At 44.8% G+C, this 22223-nt stretch overlaps 1 protein-coding gene across 4 annotated transcripts in view; it reads left to right on the top strand.

Moving 5' to 3' along the window:
• The window catches only part of LOC310772381 (WD repeat-containing protein 37-like), a 51567-nt gene extending 29344 nt beyond the window's left edge, over positions 1-22223 (top strand). For all 4 annotated transcript variants that reach the window (XM_083632165.1, XM_083632168.1, XM_083632166.1 and 1 more), the window contains exons 12-14: positions 17114-17248; positions 17744-17858; positions 18340-22223. In XM_083632165.1, coding sequence (XP_083488291.1) covers positions 17114-17248; positions 17744-17858; positions 18340-18471 — 382 coding nt within the window. In that variant the 3' untranslated portion in view covers positions 18472-22223. The remainder of the gene's footprint in view (positions 1-17113; positions 17249-17743; positions 17859-18339) is intronic.

Consider the following 22223-nt stretch of genomic DNA (forward strand, 5'->3'; position numbering starts at 1 on the left):
TGGCGTGTTCCGCCTCCAAATCGAGTGGGATTTAGTGTGTTGTGGCGCTCCCCTCGGGAAGAGCCTGGTGATGCGGCTGAGTGGAGCTCAGCGAGCCGCAGGCAGCCAGCTGCCTTCGTGTTGCCGAGCGGAGAGTGCAGCCCGTCGGGCTGGAATCTCCGAAGTGCGACCCCTGACAACCAAGCTCTCGGATTGCGCGCGCTATTATCGCTGCTGTAAATACGATATCCCTGGAATGCGCATTTTAACAAGCCAGTTACATTTCTTTGCATTCTTAGAGATTATAGTTTTTGTTTTTTGTTCATGTTTCTAACAATTGGCCAAGTTAGTAGTTAGTTTATGGGATAGGAGTTCTGCCAGATAACAGGCACTAGGCGCCATTTTCCCCTTCATTTGGAAGAGAAAATTATCCTGAAATGAACATTTGATTGACAGCTGCCATGTCGTGATATGATTGGTTGAAATGGGGTAGAAATCTGATAGTACTAGGTGACGTCAGCAAACTGTAAATTACTGTTATCAATGAAATCTTGAAAAATGAACTTTTGATGTGAAAATGTGTGAAAAATGAAAGAAATTAGACTTTTGTGATTTTGTTTGCATACATTATTAAATAGGTGCACTGCATACCCAGGTATTTGAACTAAAAGAAAAGAAAAGTCATTTTTGGGTTCAGCTCGACTTTAAGAAGAGAGTCCAGTAGAGATCTGCAACAATCAAAAGGTACTGTAGTGGAACAACTTAACTATAAGCCTAACCTTTCCTAGGGAAGCAATCCTTATGCTTATGGGTCTATTTTCATGCATCTGGCCCCTGAGACTTACATGTTGTTAATTGACAGTCTAGGTGGTGCACTCTTCCTCCACATGATGGTGCTGTGCACTCTTCCTCCACATGATGGTGCTATAACACCTCACTTCCCCAGTGTGAATTTCTCCAGCTCTTTCCGCCATTCTCCCCCTTTTTACAGTGTCACATTAATTTACAGACCCTGTTGCTCTCAGCCAAATCCTCCACTTTCCTCTCATTCATTATTGAGCGCTTCTCCTCACTTCGACGGTCTGCCCTTCTTTCCTCTCTCTCTCTCTCTCTCTCTCTCTCGTTTATCTGTCCGTTTCTGCGTTAATCCCTCCACTCTGTGTAATTTGGCACTTTGCTCGCTGTTAAGGCTCAATTGGAGTCGCTCATTTCAATCCGACGACTGTCAGGCTTGTCTGTGGAATTCTATGGCAGCGTTCTTTTAAAGGCAGTAGAAGTGTGTGAGTGTGTCTGTGTGATTGTGTGTCTGTGTGTGTGTGTGTGTGTGTCTGTGTGTGTGTGTGTGTGTGTCCCTGGCAGTCTTTGATTGTGAGTGTGGGGATTACGTAGTGCTCATTATGTGCGACCCCAACATGTATAATTCCTGCATATCCACTCTAATTCTCTCCCATAGACAATCGGCGTAATGAGATTAAGCACTGCCGTTTTCACAGTGAATGAGCCTTTCCTTCCCTCCAAGGGCCAACCTTCAATTCTGAAAAATCAAGCCAATGTGGGAAGTGCCTTAAACCTGCATTTCTTTCCCTAATGGCCAGACTCCACTGGCTCCAAAAACAAGGTTGATTGTATGGAAGTCAATGGGAAAATGACCCTACTTCTCACTTAATTTATGACCTGAATAAACCCTTTCCTAATGAGTTTATGGTCTCAATTGGTTCAGGCGAAGTTAGAATTTAGCTGCTAGCCCAGCCCAGACAGACATGATCCGGGATTTAACCACTGCAGTAAACGCACATCTGAACAGACGTCTTGTGTTCTGCTCTAGAATCCCCAAACCTGTAGTTTAGAGCCGCAGCACCTTCCTTTGGTGAGTCAGCCCATTGAGATATATGGGCCGTTTTACCCCACTCGCGTGCTGTCATGCCATAGCCGACTGTCTCTATTGCTAGTTTCAAGTCTTCTTCAATAGAGCATGATGTTCATTTTGTAATTTGGTCCCATTTAGAGTCAAATATAAAGCAGACCATGTCTTGACCATGTCAGCAGCTCGCTGATCCCGGACCAATAGTAGGCGGTTCTGTGGGAAACCCCTGGTCTCGCACTAGCTGCTTCTGACTCCAAATTAGTCTGGAAGACCTGGAGGTTAGCATTTCCAGTTCCTACGTGTAAAAGTCAATGGGATTTTTGTATGGGGATTTCGGTTAAATACCTGGAGGACCACTTTTATGATTTTTGAAGCGTAAATGTGTGTTTTTTCCCCACACGATTTTCAGAAAACCTTTCAAAAGTCATAAAAGTGGTCCTCATTTGTGAAGATTATCTTGCTGAACACAAAGTCTGCTGCTTCATAAACTTTTGTTAAGCACAGACCTTATTCCATAGCCTGACTCCGCCAGACGGGGGCGGCATTGTTCCACAAAGTTGTGAAACAAATGTGAACGAACTTACATCCATCTGGCAGCGTCAGGTTACTTATTCCATGCATTTAACCGAAATCCCCATATAAAAATCCCATTGACTTTTAGACTTTGGAACTGGAGTTAGCATGACTAGCTGAGTCGGCCTACAAAAATACGTCATCCCTGTAGTACTCTATGTCCCAAGCTTCTCCTGTCCCACGAAAGAAAAAGATAGGAAGTCAGTTTTTTTAATCAACAAAGCCCTCTCTCTTTAGCTTCAGTAAGTCTTATGTAAGTGTAGAAGTTCTCCTTATGGTCGGCGACAAGACGCTTGAAAGCACCTCACCATTTTAGTGAGCCATCTGCCAGTGTGTCGTCGCTCAGGTCTTTTTCAAGGAGAGTGAACACTCGTGCACTAGTGAGTGTCATGTGACGCATGACACTCACTAGTGTCACTTACAACGTGCGCTACCCATCCTGCCCCACCCTACCTATTCCAGCACTCCAGAGAGGCTTGTGAGAGCATATCCAGCTTCTGTATGCCTTAGTGTGGTAATGATCTACCCACAGAGAAGTCTGTGAGTACAAACCTTCTGTATGCCTTAGTGTGGTAATGATCTACCCACAGAGAAGTCTGTGAGTACAAACCTTCTGTATGCCTTAGCATGGTAATGATCTACCCACAGAGAAGTCTGTGAGTACAAACCTTCTGTATGCCTTAGCATGGTAATGATCTACCCACAGAGAAGTCTGTGAGTACAAACCTTCTGTATGCCTTAGCATGGTAATGATCTACCCACAGAGAGGAGTACAAACCTTCTGTATGCCTTAGCATGGTAATGATCTACCCACAGAGAAGTCTGAGTACAAACCTTCTGTATGCCTTAGCATGGTAATGATCTACCCACAGAGAAATCTGTGAGTACAAACCTTCTGTATGCCTTAGCATGGTAATGATCTACCCACAGAGAGGAGTACAAACCTTCTGTATGCCTTAGCATGGTAATGATCTACCCACAGAGAAGTCTGTGAGTACAAACCTTCTGTATGCCTTAGCATGGTAATGATCTACCCACAGAGAGGAGTACAAACCTTCTGTATGCCTTAGCATGGTAATGATCTACCCACAGAGAAGTCTGTGAGTACAAACCTTCTGTATGCCTTAGCGTGGTAATGATCTACCCACAGAGAAGTCTGTGAGTACAAACCTTCTGTATGCCTTAGCATGGTAATGATCTACCCACAGAGAGGAGTACAAACCTTCTGTATGCCTTAGCATGGTAATGATCTACCCACAGAGAAGTCTGTGAGTACAAACCTTCTGTATGCCTTAGCATGGTAATGATCTACCCACAGAGAAGTCTGTGAGTACAAACCTTGAGGGTTCAAGTGAAACAGATTTACTGAAGCATTTCCGATATCCTGGAGAGAGGTGTCTTCAAGATGAGGAAAGTCCAGGAATTTGATAGTCTGCGCAAGTCAGGGAATATCAGGGAATTTTACAAACGGTCACTTTAAAGTGTAACTTACCCCCAGTTTTTTTCAGCCTTTAACCAATATATCGTCGCTGTCGTTCCAGGACCTCGAATGTGCCTTTTTTCACTTTTTTATTTTTTGTCATGAATCAATGCCATTGGTCACCCTTCACGTCTCTGTGTGGTTTTTAACAAATGCAACCAATGGAAAAGCATTAAAACGAGCTTGTGAGTAAATCTCGTAACGCCATTCGCCCTCAATCTGTCAGTCAAACCTCTTAATTCCCCCCCTACCTCCGTGTGTACCCCCCCACGCAGGACAATAACCCCGGAAAACACACACGGCAGACGCGCTGTGTATTTCTCATATCGTTTTGACTAATCCTGGCTTCCTCTGACGTTAATATATCAATCAAATGTTTTCCAGTTATTCCTAGGCTGCAAACTTGTTTTAACATGCAAATCGGAGTGCTTTTTGACGAGAATAAAGTAACGTTAACGTTACGTTATGTCAGACTATTTCTCAGCCCATGCCAAAGCCCCCATTCGGCCATGAGAGGCGAGGGGCAATGCTGCTGCTCCTGCGCGCGCCCCCGCGGCCTGGAGCTTGGGGGCTCGTGCATGAGTATGCGACTCTCTCCCGCTTGACTGGCCGTGAGAAAGCGCTTCCAAGTCGGACTGATAATATAAACAACATCATTTGAGCTTATCCAGGTAAGATATTTATAAAGTAATGACACATTCAGCGGGAAACTAACTATAATTAAGACATGTGCCAACTTGGACGACATTTGGTTCAGTAGTTTAAGAGCAAACAGGTTTTTTTTACTTCCTGAAAAGTTCATGTTTTGGAAATTCGAGGTCCTGGAACGACAGCGGCGATATATGACTTTGGGGGTGGTGTGTGAAGAATTCTGGTCAAAATTTCCACATTTGAGACCAAACTGTTACCATTGTACCATTTGTATCATTTTCAGTGCCCTCTATGGGTTCAACCCTGCTATTTTTTGCCCTCAAAACTGTACAAAATGTGGTACAACCTGTCGTCACGATGAACCAAAGACTATGGGATTTCAAGATAGTAACTCCCCCTGTACCCTTTCCCGGCTCCTCACAACTCCAAGCCTATTCCCATGATATCACAAGCATTTTCTTACCAATATGGCGCTACAATACACACAGCTCATTGGCTGTTTGTGTCACTTGACCTGTTAATCACCTGTTAATTGATTACAATCGCCTGTTATTTTCCTACCAAGATGGCCATGTGGTGATGTAACATAATACTATCAATAAAAGCCACTATAATCATAAATAGAAATAAAAGGAAGGAAATGGCATACATACAATGGTAATACAGTATAACAATTAAAGCAACAAAAGAAAATATAAACAGAAAGGAATGTTGTGTGTACGGCCCAGCTGCTCCACTCTGGCTCACGTTAAACGAGAGGAAAAAGCAGAGGGTGATGTGATGTGTGGGTGATGTGTGAGGGCGCACTGTACTTTTTGACACGAATCACGGAAAAGGGAGAAACGAAAATTAAAAACGGACTGCATAGCGCTCTAGAGCAGAGGTTCTCAAATGTTTTTTTCAGCCACGGACCCCTACAAGATAGAAAATATAGCGGGGACCCTCTCATTCTGATTTGTGATTTTGGGCTAAGCTTAATTGTTTCCACGGTAACGTTCTTGTCTTTCAAATTGATAGGTTTCTTAGATTAGAATGTAATCCATGAACCATTTTAGATTTAAAGCATAAAATATTTTCTTTGAACTATGAAGCTTTTGCAAAAACAAAGTTTTTAGTTTTATTTTCCTGAAAACTTTTCGCGGACCCCCTGGCAAAGTGCCACGGACCCCCATTTGAGAACCACTGCTCTAGAGTTGTACAAGTTAATAACGTGCAGAAATCTCCCATTGTGATTACATTAGAGCGTGTTAAGAGCGGGGGGTTTGTCCTGGGTTTGTGTTCTGTTGCGGCCGCCGGCTAACGATAACCTCACGTTAACGATCGTTACATGGGAGTCAATGGCAATAAAGTAGTTTGCCACTGAATGACCAAATTGATGTAACTTTCAACCATTTTTAGCAACGCTGTTTCCATACAGGCCACCAGCGTTGGCTAGTTGTTGATATTTATAAAGATTTTGTAGCTCTCATATAACTTTTTTTGAGGTGGTGGGCAAACTGTCGTGGTGTCAATTTCCGGTAAAATAATTCCTGTCTGAGGACAGCCAAAGAGTATAGTATAGACAAGAGGAGACGTCCATTTCTTGGTTTTTCCCATAGGTTTTTTCAAATCAAGCAGCATGCCGTTTTGTCACATATCTGGGGGGTCCCCCTTTAAAGCAGCTACGAGCAAGATTTTCGATTGTTATTAACACGTTCACTGCCAATGACGAGTTGACTCGTCAAAAAAAATCCAACGGTTGACTGCCAATGACGAGTTGACTCGTCAAAAAAAAAAAAAAAAAGATTTGACGGTGGGACGTGCATCTAACCCTTTTACATCTCCTATATAAATATGGGAGCCACCGAACGTGTACAACCCATTCCACCGACCCACTAAGTGGCGACAGTGCTCTCCAGACTAGAGGAAGCCAAGCAAAAAGCAGCGTGAGGAAGCCATTCTCATGAAAATGGATTGGCGAAAACGCTTTCGCTTTCGTGCTGGGAGCTGGCGGTGGGGGATTGCAAATTTGCATAATAGATTATGGGTGCAACACACTTTGAAACACCTTTGAAACACCAGCAGAAAGCCCAGAATCGCAAGCAGCTTCATTCCAGCTGAGCTCACAACCGAAAACGAACGAGCCTCATTCTCATACTGTAGGCGAAAACGCTTTCGCGCTGATGCACACGGGCGCACAACGGTGGGGGGTTCCAAAAATAGACTGGGTGCAAAACACACTTTGAAACACGCAGCATAAAGCCTAGAATCGCACAAAGCTTCATCAAAGCTCTCAACCGAAAACCCAAAAAACGAGCAGCCCCATCCAGACTCGCCGACGAGGGGGCCGCCAGGGAGGGAGGCTTCTCAAACTCGCAGCAGCAGCAGCAGCAGCAGCAGCAGAAACTCGCTTGTGACAAACGCTGCTGAAACCCACCAGAGACACGCCCACGGAGGGAGGCGTTTAAAGGAGAGGGGGTTCAGAACTATATTGTGTAGATGTCTGATGTCTCACTGATGCCAAAAATAAATGGTTAAAGTGACTGTTCTGCCTGTTTGATTGAATTTCACAAAACTGTGATTATCTCAGCTTTCAGTCTCAGACGCTGAAACCATGCTGTACTCAACGGCTAATATCTACATAACTACTAACTCTACAAACTAACTCTTTTAGACAGAGAAAGCACACATTCTATTAGTACTTTTGAGATATTTTGTGTTCACAAAGTCCAAGCAGAAAATAATCCTCGGCTCTTGTAAGATGAGCCAGAATCCTCAAAAAAAAACTTTGGCAGAAGCTACCTACAGTAAAAAAAAAAACGGCTGGCAGTGAATGTGTTAAACAGTATAATTACAATATTGATGCATCACATCTTACCTATAATAGTAGCTGAGACCAAAGCCGTGTGAATCGGAGATTGCTCTCTTAAGTCTGTGTCTGTCTAAACTCGCGTCAACAGGGGGGCTCTCTCTCTCTCTCTCCTTACCGCCGGACCGGCTAAACCCGGAAGTGAAACCCGGAAGTGAAGCGCAGCTGCCTGCATTCCCCCGTTCGCGCTGCCTAGCAACATAGCATAAACAAGGAGAACGCCATGCATACTCTCGCGAACATCTCTCGTTATATTCTAACAGGTTTTTTGGAAGTTATTTTGTGGTTATGGCCGAAGTGGCTGCTGCAAACCGTTTCATTTCACTTCCTGATCTGCCCTGGCCACAGACAGACTAACACTGGCCGATTCACTCGGGGTTCAAGCGAGACTACTCTGCGTTGGTCTCGTCTATTATTAGAGGTAAGATGTGATGCATCGATATTAAATTTAGACTGTTTAATAACAATCGAAAATCTTGCTCGTAGCTGCTTTAAAGGAATATAACAGAATGTATTCTACAACTTGTTTCACACTCTTTTTTTTCCTCAACATTGTTTTTTTCTCTCTCTCCCCAAACTGGTTTTATACATTGTATGGCCAGTTCTACACAACTGCAGTAGAAACCAGACTGTTCTCTCCTTTTAGAAACTTTATGAGCTGAGAAACAATATTGACGAACCAGGAAGCAGTAACGGTTCAGGGCCATTGAAGCGCTCCGACTTAGTTATGAAAAGTCATGGAATTTTGCATGCTGTTAATGCAGACAGATTATGTTCTCTGTTAAATACATCAATGTAGCGCCCAAGACATTGTTCAGTGTCTGCTGCTATTTGCAGCTATGTAGTGTGCAGGATGGCGATTGACGGATTCCACCATATCGAACATATAGACTCTATATGTTCGAGTTTGAGACCCTCTATAGAGGGTATGCACGTGATGTCACAGAGGCAGAAGTCACTGCGAGGTCACGCCCACTGAGTGGCAGCAAGACTGAGCTTGAATACAGTAATCAGCCTAGATCAGTGGTTCCCAACCTACGGTACGTGTACCGTAGGTGGTACTTGCGCCACCTGCTGGTGGTACTTGGAAGGCTCTGTGAATTTTTTTTTTTTTTTTTTTTTTAGTTTTTGTGCAAAATCCATGGTGGTCATTAGTAGTAGTTTTCAAACATGTGAAAGTGAAATAATAATAATAATTATTAATATTATTGGCAGTGTTTCTCAAGGTAGGTGGTACTTGCGCCCCCCCCTGCTGGTGGTACTTGATCCCTGGAATCCCAATGTTTCAATTATGAAATAAACCCAACTTTAAAATCAATTGTAAAACATGTTTATCTATCAAAATAATACTACGAATGAAAATAAACTTGTGATCATTGAAATTGAGGTTTATTTTGTTGTCTTGAGATTTAGAAACAAATATTTGTTTCTGACGGACACTATACCTGTTGCGCATGCACAATTACCTGCCCGCCCCGCATGGTTACACAAGTGGTGAACAAAGACGAGGAGGGATGCTAAAGTGGATCAAAACGGGAGGGAATCGTAAAAGAGCTGTAGGAGAGCAGCAACGATGAAGCACAAGGAGGTGAAGACAGCAGTCAACCCAGCACAAGTGCAGCTGCTGCAGGTTGCACATAGACTGCAGGTTGGAATAAATTTGCCTCCTGCGTGAACTGTGCATAGCTGAATAGACTGTATTTTAACGTCGGTCATATGGTGGTACTTGGAGAGCCAACTACTTTCTCAGGTGGTACTTGGTGTAAAAAGGTTGGGAACCACTGGCCTAGATAACTGACACCTGCTGCTCAGGGAGGAACCTGCTGAATGTTTTGCCACTCAGTCCCGATTGAGGCGGGATGTTTCAGTGTGAAAGTGATGTCTATGCAGACCCTCTATTCATAGCTTTCAAGGGGCGTTACGTGCTGCCGGGGACGCCCACCTGACGGTCAAAAAAAAAACTTGTTCATTCCGCTGCCCGCCGAGTCGACTAGTTTCTCACGCGGTGTTTGTTCAGCCGCCAACATTTCATCAAAGGTAAGCTCAAGTAACGTTACAATAATGATTAAAATACCCCGTTAACGTTACTTGAGCTTACCTTTGATGAAATGTTGGCCGCAAAAACGCGTGTACTTTGATGGTAGAAAAAAAGCCATTTGCCCTCCCCAGCGACTGAACCACGTCTAATCGCACAAATCCACAACCTCCTCCTGTCTGAGTTTTCTTTCTCCGACGGGATTCTGTAAAAGCACAAGCCAGGCGTGTCTCCTCGTCGGTTAGTGCAACCGATAGCACAACAGGTATTCGGCATTTTGGCTGAACAAACACAGCGTGAGAAACTAGTCGACTCGGCGGGCAGCGGAATGAACAAGTTTTTTTTTTGACCGTCAGGTGGGCGTTCCCGGCAGCACGTAACGCCCCTTTAAAGCTATGAATAGAACAATAGCAGGTTGCTGTTCTTCTGGTTTCATTATCATCCAGAATCACCAATCTAGCATGACGACATGGCATAAACACCATCATCTGTCCATCCCCCCTCACCTGGGGGGGGACAAAGGAGAAGAGGGTGTGAACTGTGAATGATTTAGGAGGAGAGCTGGAAGGGAGAGAGAGAACCTCTGGTTTGCACCGTCTTCACCGGCAATTACAGCTAACGCTCCCTGACAGCGTGCCGGCGCGGCAGGCAAAAGTGCAGCACACACCCCCCCCCCCGGACCCCAGTCCACTCCCCCCCCCCTCCTCCCATCCGTAATTGCGGCATAATGACAGCCACACGTGAGCTAGCAAACGGCAGAACGCAAATGAGAAGTGACAGCGGACCTGCTCTACAAACGGGATGCCATGTCGCGTTTGTCTCTCCCGCCGTTGACGTCATTCGGAGGCATTTGATCACAGTAGATAGAAATGCACGAGCGCGTCTTTGTATGCAGATTTGACACCCCGTCTCCAGAGGCGATACACCAGCACTTACCAGGTTCTCAGTGACTGTCATAATGGGAGCGCTCTGAAACCTCTTTGTCGTCTGCACCTGAAATAGTTGAATTTACATATAAGATTTTTTTACATCTTTAGGCATTGGCTTGTGCTCTTATCCAGAACGACTTACAATGAGTACATCAGTCATTTTCTTTGCAGCATCTGCAGCGTTAAAAAGGAATCAGTACCGAGGAGTACAAGGGTCAAATGTAAGAGATGTAGCCTAACAAATATTCCAGTTTAACTAGCAGATTTATGTGCGCTAGATAAGTGGTAGGTAAAGAAATGAGCCAGGCAGGAAATGTAGTGTGAAGGAGTGTGAAATGGCATTTTAGACAGGAGAGAGAAATAGTCTGACGACTCTGACCTCTAGTTTGGCATCTTAACAGGCCCTTAAGGCTTTAGGTCAGCAATTCCCAACCTGTGGTCCGCGGAGCTACTGCAAGTGGGCTGTCAAATCATTAGATTTCTTCCTTTCTCTTTTTTTCTCTCTCTTCTCTCTTTCTTTTTTTCTTTTTTTTTTTTTTTTTTACATTAACCCATTGATACCTGACGCAGCATTTGTGTGTATATCCCACATTTGTGTGTGTATCCCTTTAAGACCGCGAACCGCGTTCTTAAAGGGATACACACACAAATGCTGCATCAGGTATCAATGGGTTAAACACATTTCAAAACCCTTGGTGATGGACAGCTCCGTAAAAACTGTAACACTGAAAATGCTGCAACATGTTTCAGATGCTGTGTTAGTGGTGATTGTGGAAAATAAAGTGTTCTGAGAATGCATCATTTGGCCTCCGTATTTTTTATGGGGTTGGAGGTGAGGTGGTGGGCCACGAAGAGTTTTGAGATATTTTCAAGTGAGCCCTAAGTTGGAAAAGGGTGGGAACCGCTGCTTTAGGTGGCATTCGCCTTTCCTTATTATCTTCTCTGACTGCTGGGAGATCCAGGTTTGTTCTTCTCGCCATCTTTCTGTCTGTCTGTCTCTATCTCTCTTTCACCCTCAACTCCTGTAGTCTTCTATATAGCAAGGAGTCTTGACCTTGGTTGTCAGAGATGCTCCAGAGATGCCATTGAGTAGCACTGAACACTCTCCTCCCTCCACACGCCCGTTCTGAAGAACTGGTCCTTAATATTTTAATCTATTACCCCCTCCCCCCATGTATTCCCAGGTGGGCTGCCTGTATCCCACACAGTGTCAGACATGCCTGTAGCAATATAGCAGTTTCCTTGGGCTTCACCCACTATAATACGACAAGGTTTAGTCCTAATTAGCTCTTAATGCCATGTCAATTAGAATTAATGTGGAGCCAGGCCTGGCAAGTACAGCTAACTGTGTGTTGGGGCCTGGCAAGTACAGCTAACTGTGTTGGGGTGACGGTCCAGCTAAGTGTGTTGTGGGGTGACAGTACAACTATAACTGTGTGTTGGGGGGTGTTAGAGAATGGAATTTTAACCACTCCTCATCCGCTAAATGTATATACATAACAATATAAACCAAATGAACTTGAAGCCAGGAGCCAAAAAGATGTCTTATGAAAGTATATTCAAATATAGCTTATTGATTAGGAAATGCCAATGGAACTTATATTTTTCTCCAACAGGGGGTGACAGTACAACTATAACTGTGTGTTGGGGCCTGACAAGTACAGCTAACTGTGTTGGGGGGTGACAGTACAACTATAACTGTGTGTTGGGGGTGACAGTACAGCTAACTGTGTTGGGGGGTGACGGTACAACTATAACTGTGTTTGGGGGTGACAGTACAGCTAACTGTGTGTTGGGGGTGACGGTACAGCTAACTGTTTGTTGGGGGTGATGGTACAGCTAACTGTGTGTTGGGGGGTGACGGTACAGCTAACTGTGTGTTGGGGGTGATGGTACAGCTAACTGTGTGTTGGGGGGTGATGGTACAGCTAACTGTGTTGGGGGTGATGCTACAGCTAACTGTGTGTTGGGGGTGATGGTACAGCTAACTGTGTGTTGGGGGTGATGGTACAGCTAACTGTGTGTTGGGGGTGACGGTACAGCTAACTGTGTGTTGGGGGTGATGGTACAGCTAACTGTGTGTTGGGGGGTGATGGTACAGCTAACTGTGTGTTGGGGGGTGATGGTACAGCTAACTGTGTGTTGGGGGTGACGGTACAGCTAACTGTGTGTTGGGGGGTGATGGTACAGCTAACTGTGTGTTGGGGGTGATGGTACAGCTAACTGTGTTGGGGGGTGATGGTACAGCTAACTGTGTGTTGGGGGGTGATGGTACAGCTAACTGTTTGTTGGGGGGTGATGGTACAGCTAACTGTGTGTTGGGGGTGATGGTACAGCTAACTGTGTTGGGGGGTGATGGTACAGCTAACTGTGTGTTGGGGGTGATGGTACAGCTAACTGTGTGTTGGGGGTGATGGTACAGCTAACTGTGTGTTGGGGGTGATGGTACAGCTAACTGTGTTGGGGGGTGATGGTACAGCTAACTGTGTTGGGGGTGATGGTACAGCTAACTGTGTGTTGGGGGGTGATGGTACAGCTAACTGTTTGTTGGGGGTGATGGTACAGCTAACTGTGTGTTGGGGGTGATGGTACAGCTAACTGTGTGTTGGGGGGTGATGGTACAGCTAACTGTGTGTTGGGGGTGATGGTACAGCTAACTGTTTGTTGGGGGTGATGGTACAGCTAACTGTGTGTTGGGGGGTGATGGTACAGCTAACTGTGTGTTGGGGGGTGATGGTACAGCTAACTGTGTGTTGGGGGTGATGGTACAGCTAACTGTGTGTTGGGGGTGATGGTACAGCTAACTGTGTGTTGGGGGTGATGGTACAGCTAACTGTGTGTTGGGGGTGATGGTACAGCTAACTGTGTGTTGGGGGTGATGGTACAGCTAACTGTGTTGGGGGGTGATGGTACAGCTAACTGTGTTGGGGGTGATGGTACAGCTAACTGTGTGTTGGGGGGTGATGGTACAGCTAACTGTTTGTTGGGGGTGATGGTACAGCTAACTGTGTGTTGGGGGTGATGGTACAGCTAACTGTGTGTTGGGGGTGATGGTACAGCTAACTGTGTGTTGGGGGTGATGGTACAGCTAACTGTGTGTTGGGGGTGATGGTACAGCTAACTGTTTGTTGGGGGGTGATGGTACAGCTAACTGTGTGTTGGGGGGTGATGGTACAGCTAACTGTGTGTTGGGGGTGATGGTACAGCTAACTGTGTGTTGGGGGGTGATGGTACAGCTAACTGTGTGTTGGGGGGTGATGGTACAGCTAACTGTGTGTTGGGGGTGATGGTACAGCTAACTGTGTGTTGGGGGTGATGGTACAGCTAACTGTTTGTTGGGGGGTGATGGTACAGCTAACTGTGTGTTGGGGGTGATGGTACAGCTAACTGTGTGTTGGGGGTGATGGTACAGCTAACTGTGTGTTGGGGGGTGATGGTACAGCTAACTGTGTGTTGGGGGTGACGGTACAGCTAACTGTGTGTTGGGGGTGATGGTACAGCTAACTGTGTGTTGGGGGGTGATGGTACAGCTAACTGTGTGTTGGGGGTGACGGTACAGCTAACTGTGTGTTGGGGGGTGATGGTACAGCTAACTGTGTGTTGGGGGTGATGGTACAGCTAACTGTGTGTTGTGGGTGATGGTACAGCTAACTGTGTGTTGGGGGTGACGGTACAGCTAACTGTGTGTTGTGGGTGATGGTACAGCTAACTGTGTGTTGTGGGTGATGGTACAGCTAACTGTGTGTTGGGGGGTGATGGTACAGCTAACTGTGTGTTGGGGGTGATGGTACAGCTAACTGTGTGTTAGGGATGTTCATTTTGAAAATTTTCCAAAATCGATAATCGGTGAATATTAACGATCAATTATCGATCATCGATTTTATTAATACTTAGAAAATTTTCAATATTTTCAATTTTCAATTTTTTTTTTTTTTTTTTTTTTTTTTTACAAAATGAATGCCTATGGCAGAAAATACGAAAGACAACGTGTTCTCCTCAATGAACTCTTTATTTCAATGTGTCTCCTCTCCAACACTGCTGTCCCCGGCGCATGCCGGTGTGAATTTCCCATGTTTAAAACAGTTTTGTTGGCACAAAGGCCCGTGCCCAGCCAGAAAACTAGAGACTATATGAAGCTCCACCTCACGTTAGTCGGCTGTGCAATGGAGTGGGGCGAGGAGGAACGAATTCCACCCAAACCTAGTCAAAAAAAAAAAAAAAAAAAAAAATTTTTTTTTTTTTTTAATAATTAAAAAATCGATCCAAATGCCACAGGATCGATTCCAATCCTTAACGATCGATTATCGATTTTCGATAATTGATGAACATCCCTACTGTGTGTTGTGGGTGATGGTACAGCTAACTGTGTGTTGGGGGGTGATGGTACAGCTAACTGTGTGTTGGGGGTGATGGTACAGCTAACTGTGTGTTGGGGGTGATGGTACAGCTAACTGTGTGTTGTGGGTGATGGTACAGCTAACTGTGTGTTGGGGGGTGATGGTACAGCTAACTGTGTGTTGGGGGTGATGGTACAGCTAACTGTGTGTTGGGGGTGACAGTACAGCTAACTGTGTTGGGGGTGACAGTACAGCTAACTGTGTGTTGGGGGTGATGGTACAGCTAACTGTGTGTTGTGGGTGATGGTACAGCTAACTGTGTGTTGGGGGTGATGGTACAGCTAACTGTGTGTTGGGGGTGATGGTACAGCTAACTGTGTGTTGGGGGTGACAGTACAGCTAACTGTGTGTTGGGGGTGACGGTACACAGCATGAGTGTGATACTGCCTACCTTTCCACCGGGGGAAATGTGACATCTTCACTCATTCACATCACATATGGCTCGTTTCAAATGAAGAATCAGACTATTTTAACTTGTGGCACCTGGTAGAGCCCCTGTGGCTTCCCTCAGTGTCAAAGTACATAGACGAACATATCTTTGTGACGTATGTGTAGATCTATATCTCACCTTTGAGACATGAGTTATACTATCTGTGAGAGAGTAAAAAGAAAAGAGAGATTATAGTGGCTTTTTTGTACATTTTCTTATGCTACAAAATGTTAAAAATACATTTATGTTAGATTGTGGGTCTAAAATCTTATTTATCTTTTGTATCAAAGTGGAGCAACAATTAAAAAACAAGGCTAGGTTGAAACCTAGCATATGGCCGGCGTGGGAAAGCGTTGATGAGCCTGTTGTCAGCCAACGTGGCTGGTCGGTTTGAAATGGTATCAGCCATGATGCACATTTACCAGGCAGGCATATTTTGTTACCCCACTTTTGTGTGTCTAGCAACTAATTAATGGCCAATGGTTACTATGATGAAAAATGTGAAAATGGAAAAGACTGTGAAACTCAATTGCTCTAAAAAATGGCCTACTTCCACCAATAAAATGTGATTACAAAAAATTATCCAGCAGTGCAGTTTTCTTCAGATTTTTGTGGAAATCAAATCCACGTCATCACAGAAGCTTCCTAGGTGACTTAGCAGTTAATTTATCAGTGAACATCAAACACACAAACTTCAGTAGTGACTCCAAATAGGTTGAAAGCCAGAGTGGATAAGCAAGCATCATGCCATCAGCTGAGCACAGAATCCCTCTCCCTTATAAGGCAGTTATCCAGCAAACACCAGACACTGCACTCCACACATCCACACAACAGCATCAATACAACACAGTTCAGAAACAAGTGCCACCCACGTAGTCTAAAGAAAACACCATAGTCAAATTCAGACACTTTTCAGTGAAAGGCGAACGGGCACTGCAAAACAAGCATTGACAACAGGCGAATGGCAGACGAGTCCACCGCATTAGGCCAAATTCAGACCCCGGCCCCTCGGAGATTCCAGGCCGGCAGGCTGCACTCTCCGCTCCACACAAAGGCAGCTGGCTGGGAGAAAATGGCTGCCTCGTGCAATGTAACTTGGCAGAATTTCTAGCCTATAACTTGGGCAATTGTATGTAACATACAAAATAAAGCAAACGGTAATGTCTAAGAATGCAAAGAAATGCAACTGGCTCGTTAAAATCGCATTCCAGGATCATGTTAGTTAACGTAGTTAAGGCCGAATTCAGACCCCAGCCCGTGGAGATTCGAGGCCGGCAGACTGCACTCGCTCCGCTCCACACAAAGGCTGCTGCCTGCAGCTCTCATTCGCGTAGCGCCACAACACACTGAATCCCACTCGATTTGGGTGAATCCCACTCGATTTGGGGGCGGAACACGCCAGGATTGGCCAAAGCTAAATGGGCTTGGGAATCCGTGACAATCCCACTCAATTTGGGGCGGAACACGCCAGGATTGGCCAAAGTCAAATCGGCTTGTAAATCCGTGACAGAATGAGACGACAATGCCTAATAACGAGGCCGTCACGCCGGCCTGAAAAAGATGCAAGTATAAAATTCCACTAACAGAGAAATATAGTTTGCACAAGTCTTTTACTCACTTGGGCTAAATCGTCGCACTGGCAAAGGCATTTCATAACGTATATGACTCATCCCTCACCTTTAGGGAGCAGTAAGATGTTTTCCCCTCAAAATGTCTTTAATTTGACCTTACTCACTAGGAGGTTTCACACCAGGTCTCTTCAATACACTCTAATGGGATTTAGTATTTGTTTACTTGTGCTAAATATGACACACTTTTGATTCCAGTTCCAAAAAGTCATGGGAGGCAAATACCTTTTATATAGCCAATGTATCTCAGTATTTTTTGGTGTCTATGCATAATGACACTCCTCTCTCTCTCTTCTCAGCACGGTGACGTCGGCAGTGTTCACGGTGGGAGACAACGTGGTTTCGGGGAGCGACGACCGCACGGTCAAGGTCTGGGATTTGAAGAACATGAGGTCGCCCATAGCAACCATCCGCACCGACTCGGCCGTCAACAGGTAGGTGTGGGGAGCGAGGTGATTGGTCGGGAGCATGTCGAAAAATATAGGCTCAGTGTCTTAGAGGCATTGTGGTTTGTGTAGTTTGCTGCGTGTTGATGTTGAAGCATCAACGAAATGTGTGTCCACATTCGCTCCGCTGTAATTCTACCTCTTTACAATAGTGTTGCAGGAATGAACCCTAAAACCTGGAAGTGAGTTAGAATGGGTTCCCTCATCTCCAGTCAATGGCATTTTTGACAGGGTTTTTGGTTAGATGCCTGAAATAAGATCTGTGGTTAGCAAAAGTGTAGGATACTTAGACCTTTGTGTTTGTGTTGTGATACTTAGACCTTTGTGTTCAGCAAGTTAATATTGCACAAATGAACACCATCTTTATGATTTTTAAAGTGTTTTCTGGTGATTGCATTTAAAAATGATAAAAATGGTGTTCATTTGTGAAGATGTTCTGGAAGATGATCTGATTCAAAGTGTCACACTGATCTGATCTTTCAGGATAAGTGTCTCGGCCAACCAGAGGATCATCGCTCTCCCACACGACAATCGACAGGTTCGACTGTTTGACATGAGCGGAGTGAGGCTGGCCAGACTGCCACGCAGCAACAGAATGGTAGGCAGAGGGGAAAGGTTTATAATACTTTATGCTAAGATTTTGTGTTCCAGCTTCTTAAATGTGAATATTTTCTGGTTTCTTTACTTGACAGTCAAGTGATTGGTTGTGGACTGTTGGTCAGGACAAAAGAAGACATTTGAGGATGTCGTCTTGGGTTTTGGGGAAAAAGTGATCAACATTTTCTATAGACCAAACGAATAATGGATCAGTCGAGAAAATAATCGACAGATAATCTATAATTAAAATAATCGTTAGTTGCAGCCCTAATCCTATCCAGCTCACTCAGCTGATCAAAACCAGAAACTGTTTGAAATACTAAATATTGGTGTGTGTGTGTGTGTGTGTGTGTGTGCGTGTGTGCATGTGTGCATGTGTGCGTGTGTGCGTGTGTGTGTGTGTGTGTGTGTGTGTGTGTGTGTGTGTGTGTGCGTGTGTGTGTGCACGCGTGCTGTCTGTCTGTGTCCGTCCGTCCGTCCAGGGCCACAGACGCATGGTGTGTTGCTCTGCGTGGAACGAAGAGAACCAGCCGTGCAACCTGTTCACCTGCGGCTTCGACCGACAGGCCATCGGCTGGAACATCAACATCCAAGCCCTGCTGCAGGAGAAATGATACCACCCAGGCACACGCACACACGCACCCACCCACACACCCACACACACACACACACACACACACACACACACACACACACACACACGAAGAATGGCAAGCAAACAGAAACACAGCGAAACGATGGACGCTCACCGCAGTCTCTCCATGTATATACCATTCATGTAGACACTGTAGTCTATGACCTCGTACAAACTAGCGCATGTAAAAACCAGCAGCTATCATAAGAATAATCAATTGAAGAAAACTCACCAGATTGATTTCTTATTTGAAGTGAGACTTTGTTTTCATGCAATCAACACACGTCTGCCTGACATGAGCAGATCACATTCTTTGTGCACATGTGCAGCTAAACTGAAACGTTTCCAAAAGCAGGTCCTTGGCAGTTCAAAGTACAATTTCTCTACTCTAACTACAGTAGGCATGGGATGATATGTCAAAATTCAATATATCACACTACAAAATGTGACAATATGTGTCATGGGGCAAAAAGAAAAGAAAAATAGAAATTTCTATTCTATTTCTATTCTATTAGCTCCATTTTATTCTGCTTTAGTAATCATAAATAAGACCATCACAATTTCACAGGCTCTCCATTAGAAATTTGATTATTTGCACTTTGTTGACATTTTGAAATTGTTTACATTCTAGCGAGCCAATGCCATTGCTAGGAAGATATGTGGCTCAGAATTAAACATAATTCTACACACTTTGTTGTCAATTAATTTTTATTTATTACATTGTATTGAATCATCAAGCCTATATCTCGTGAATCGTGTTGTGAGATAAGCATATCATCCCATCCCTATCTGCAGCCCCTGGACGTGTGGTTTGCCGGTCTTAAAGACCCTGTAAACCGAAATCCACAAAAACCTTCTAACTATGTAATTTAGGGTCTTATGGGACTAATTGTAAGCCTCGAAAGGTTTGAGACATTAGTTTCAACCAAATCCTAAATATCATCATTTCCCTGTTTGCAGTTTTTCTTGAGGCAGGATTTGAATTGGGCAGGTCTTATGGCTCCAAAAATGACTGTCTCCTGACATCAGGATGCAGAACCAATCATAAAGTAGCTGGCAGTTGTCCGTTCTACAAAACCTTCGTGCCCCCGCAGCCCGCTGGGACTGGTACTCGGGGAGACGGTCCTCACCTCCAGGGCGCCACAACGCGTTTCTTTAAATGCGTGTTTCAAAAGTCTGTACATTAAACACATATGCTCATGTTTCTGTATATGTTCGTGGGCTATTTTCAATTTATTTTACATTTATAAAACACACTCAGAGTGTCTGAGTGAGCCCGCTGCATTTTCACTTTCACACATGGAGGGAGGGAGTCGGCGGGCGGGCAGCGCGGTAGGTTACCCCCGGTGGGGAGAGATCTGCAACCGCTGCAGAGCGCTCATGATCGGTCACCAGTTGAGGAAGTGCCTCGGGCGAGACCTTAGCTCCAGCACATTGCGTTTCTTCTTCAAATGCGTGTTTCAAAAAGTCTGGTCGCCACAGTTTTTTGTATGTACATTAAACACATGTTATGCTCATGTTTCTGTATGTTTGTGGGCCATTTTAGATTATTTTATGGTATTTATAGGTCTCGGAGTAAAACCGATTCAGAGAGCCCTAGTCTCCGCTTTCAAACAGTGTTTACCACACACACACACACACACACACACACACACACAGGTTCAATGCGTACACCACGCCCACACGATCCGACAGGGAGCCAGAGGGGAGAATTATGCTTAGTCTCTCCATGACATTCAAACCTAAATGTATATACTTTGCGACGTTCAAATGTGGCTGGTGGCTTATTAACATACTGTAGGTTCCTGTGGTGTGATGAACTCAAAATGCATATTTATTTTCAGTTTCCAGGGACTTTAAGCTACTGAAAGTTCTAAAGCTTGAGCTTTAGCGCGAGTGTGTACGAGGCCTTAGAGGCGATCTCCTGTGTTTGAGCCCTCCACCTCCTCAGCATGGATCGTGAAGTGGCTAGGGTGAGACATTCGTTTCTAGTTTTCTATGTAAAAAAACGTTGTCTGTTTAGCTCCAAAGTCACTGGCTGCTATTCATATCACTGTCGTTTGGTTACTGCTGATTGGTTACTCTTGCATGTAGAACAACTCGATTCACGAGTGTTAGCTGTAGAGTTGTGAGAGAAGAATTGTATAAGGGCGAGCACGTGTGTGGAATATGATCTATAGAACTTTTGCATATATTATCTCGTGGCCTGATGTAAGTGACCTGTGGTTTCCGACCGTCTAGAAAAGATGAAGTGGTTCTGTTTGACCCTTTTCGGTCACACTCTATTCCTCATTATAGTGCGAAACATATCATTTCCAGGCCTGCACGGCGGGCGGGGTTGCCTGGCCCACCGTTGGCGTTCCGTTGTCTTAAGACGTTATTTGACGTGGGATCTGCCATCCTTGTCTAGACATTTTCCCAGGTCATGTCCTCGCCTGTCACCTTCTGATCCTTTAAACTCATAGCCAGCCTCTGTGTATTTGTCAAACTCACCGTTAACTCTGCCTTGTTCTACCGTATGTTTACATGTTTACAGTCGGTCTTCATTACCTACTCTGTCGTCTCGTTCTGTCCGCATGCAAAGTGTCACGTTGCAATAACTTGTGACCAGAGCAAATTTCTGTTGTTTATGAATCCTTTAGAGTTCTGTAAACGCGGTATGTTCAACAAAATCATAATATAATGTTGCTGTTTTCGATCATACTATTTGTAGCCATATCTCCCACCCATTATTTCCTTGGCAACTTGCCAACCTTGCCAACTCCAGGCCCTGTGTTGCTGTAGGTGAACGTGTGTCACGATGATGTGGTCTTGGTTACTGGTTATTTCTGGGCTTCCGTCAGAGCCTGTCTATATGAACTTACAGTGTTTACACTTTGCGTTGTAACCTTAGCCTCGTGCGACCGCCAAGCCCATTTCTTAGCCGGAAGTGAGCGAACATGACTTGAAACACGCACTGAATCTCAGTCGGAGGTGACTGTACCTCGTCGAGAACGGGGCTTGACCGGCTTCCAAGACACTCTTCGTCCGTTCCAGTCGTGCAATATCACAACCATGAAGTTATGCTGTAGTTCTTGACCTCCAGATGTTTAATAACTTATATCCGTGCTGTAAATCCAGTAGAAATTATTTGAATGTCCTTTTGTGACAATGTGGTGGCGATGCTGTGTAGATGTAGCTCAGTGTACATAGATAATAATGATATATATGACTTACCCCAAAGTACGCTTCAAACGACACACCTTACCATTTCTACCATCGATAGAGTCACATTTGAAGTAGCATGTACCGAAGAAGTTACTAACCTTATTGAAATGCCTTCTTACCATTGCAGTGAAACGTGCATTAGCCTCGCCGGCCGTATCCACCTGAACATCAATGCACTTTTCCAAATGCATGTCAGATAACTGGCTGTGTTCCATTGCTCAGCACAGATAGGTATTTTATTGCTACTTCATTCAGAGAGCTCACTCTTTCACCCGCTGGTCTCGACGCCACTTTTAATCTGCGGGTGTAAAGGCGAGTCCTATTTGCGCCCCGCCCATTGTAATTCGGAGGAAATATGATTATGGACGGATACTTTTGAATTACAGTGCGCCAGATTAAAAGAAAGTCTGGATAGGCTTTGCTCCATCGTAGCAAAACACATTCACCGCAAACCTCATTCTCTGATCTACTTTGCATACTTCATTGTGGTGGGTACATCCTCTCTTGACACTTTGCAATAAAATG

Source organism: Poromitra crassiceps (assembly GCF_964638095.1).
Source record: "Poromitra crassiceps genome assembly, chromosome: 2".
Taxonomy (NCBI): Eukaryota; Metazoa; Chordata; class Actinopteri; order Beryciformes; family Melamphaidae; genus Poromitra; species Poromitra crassiceps.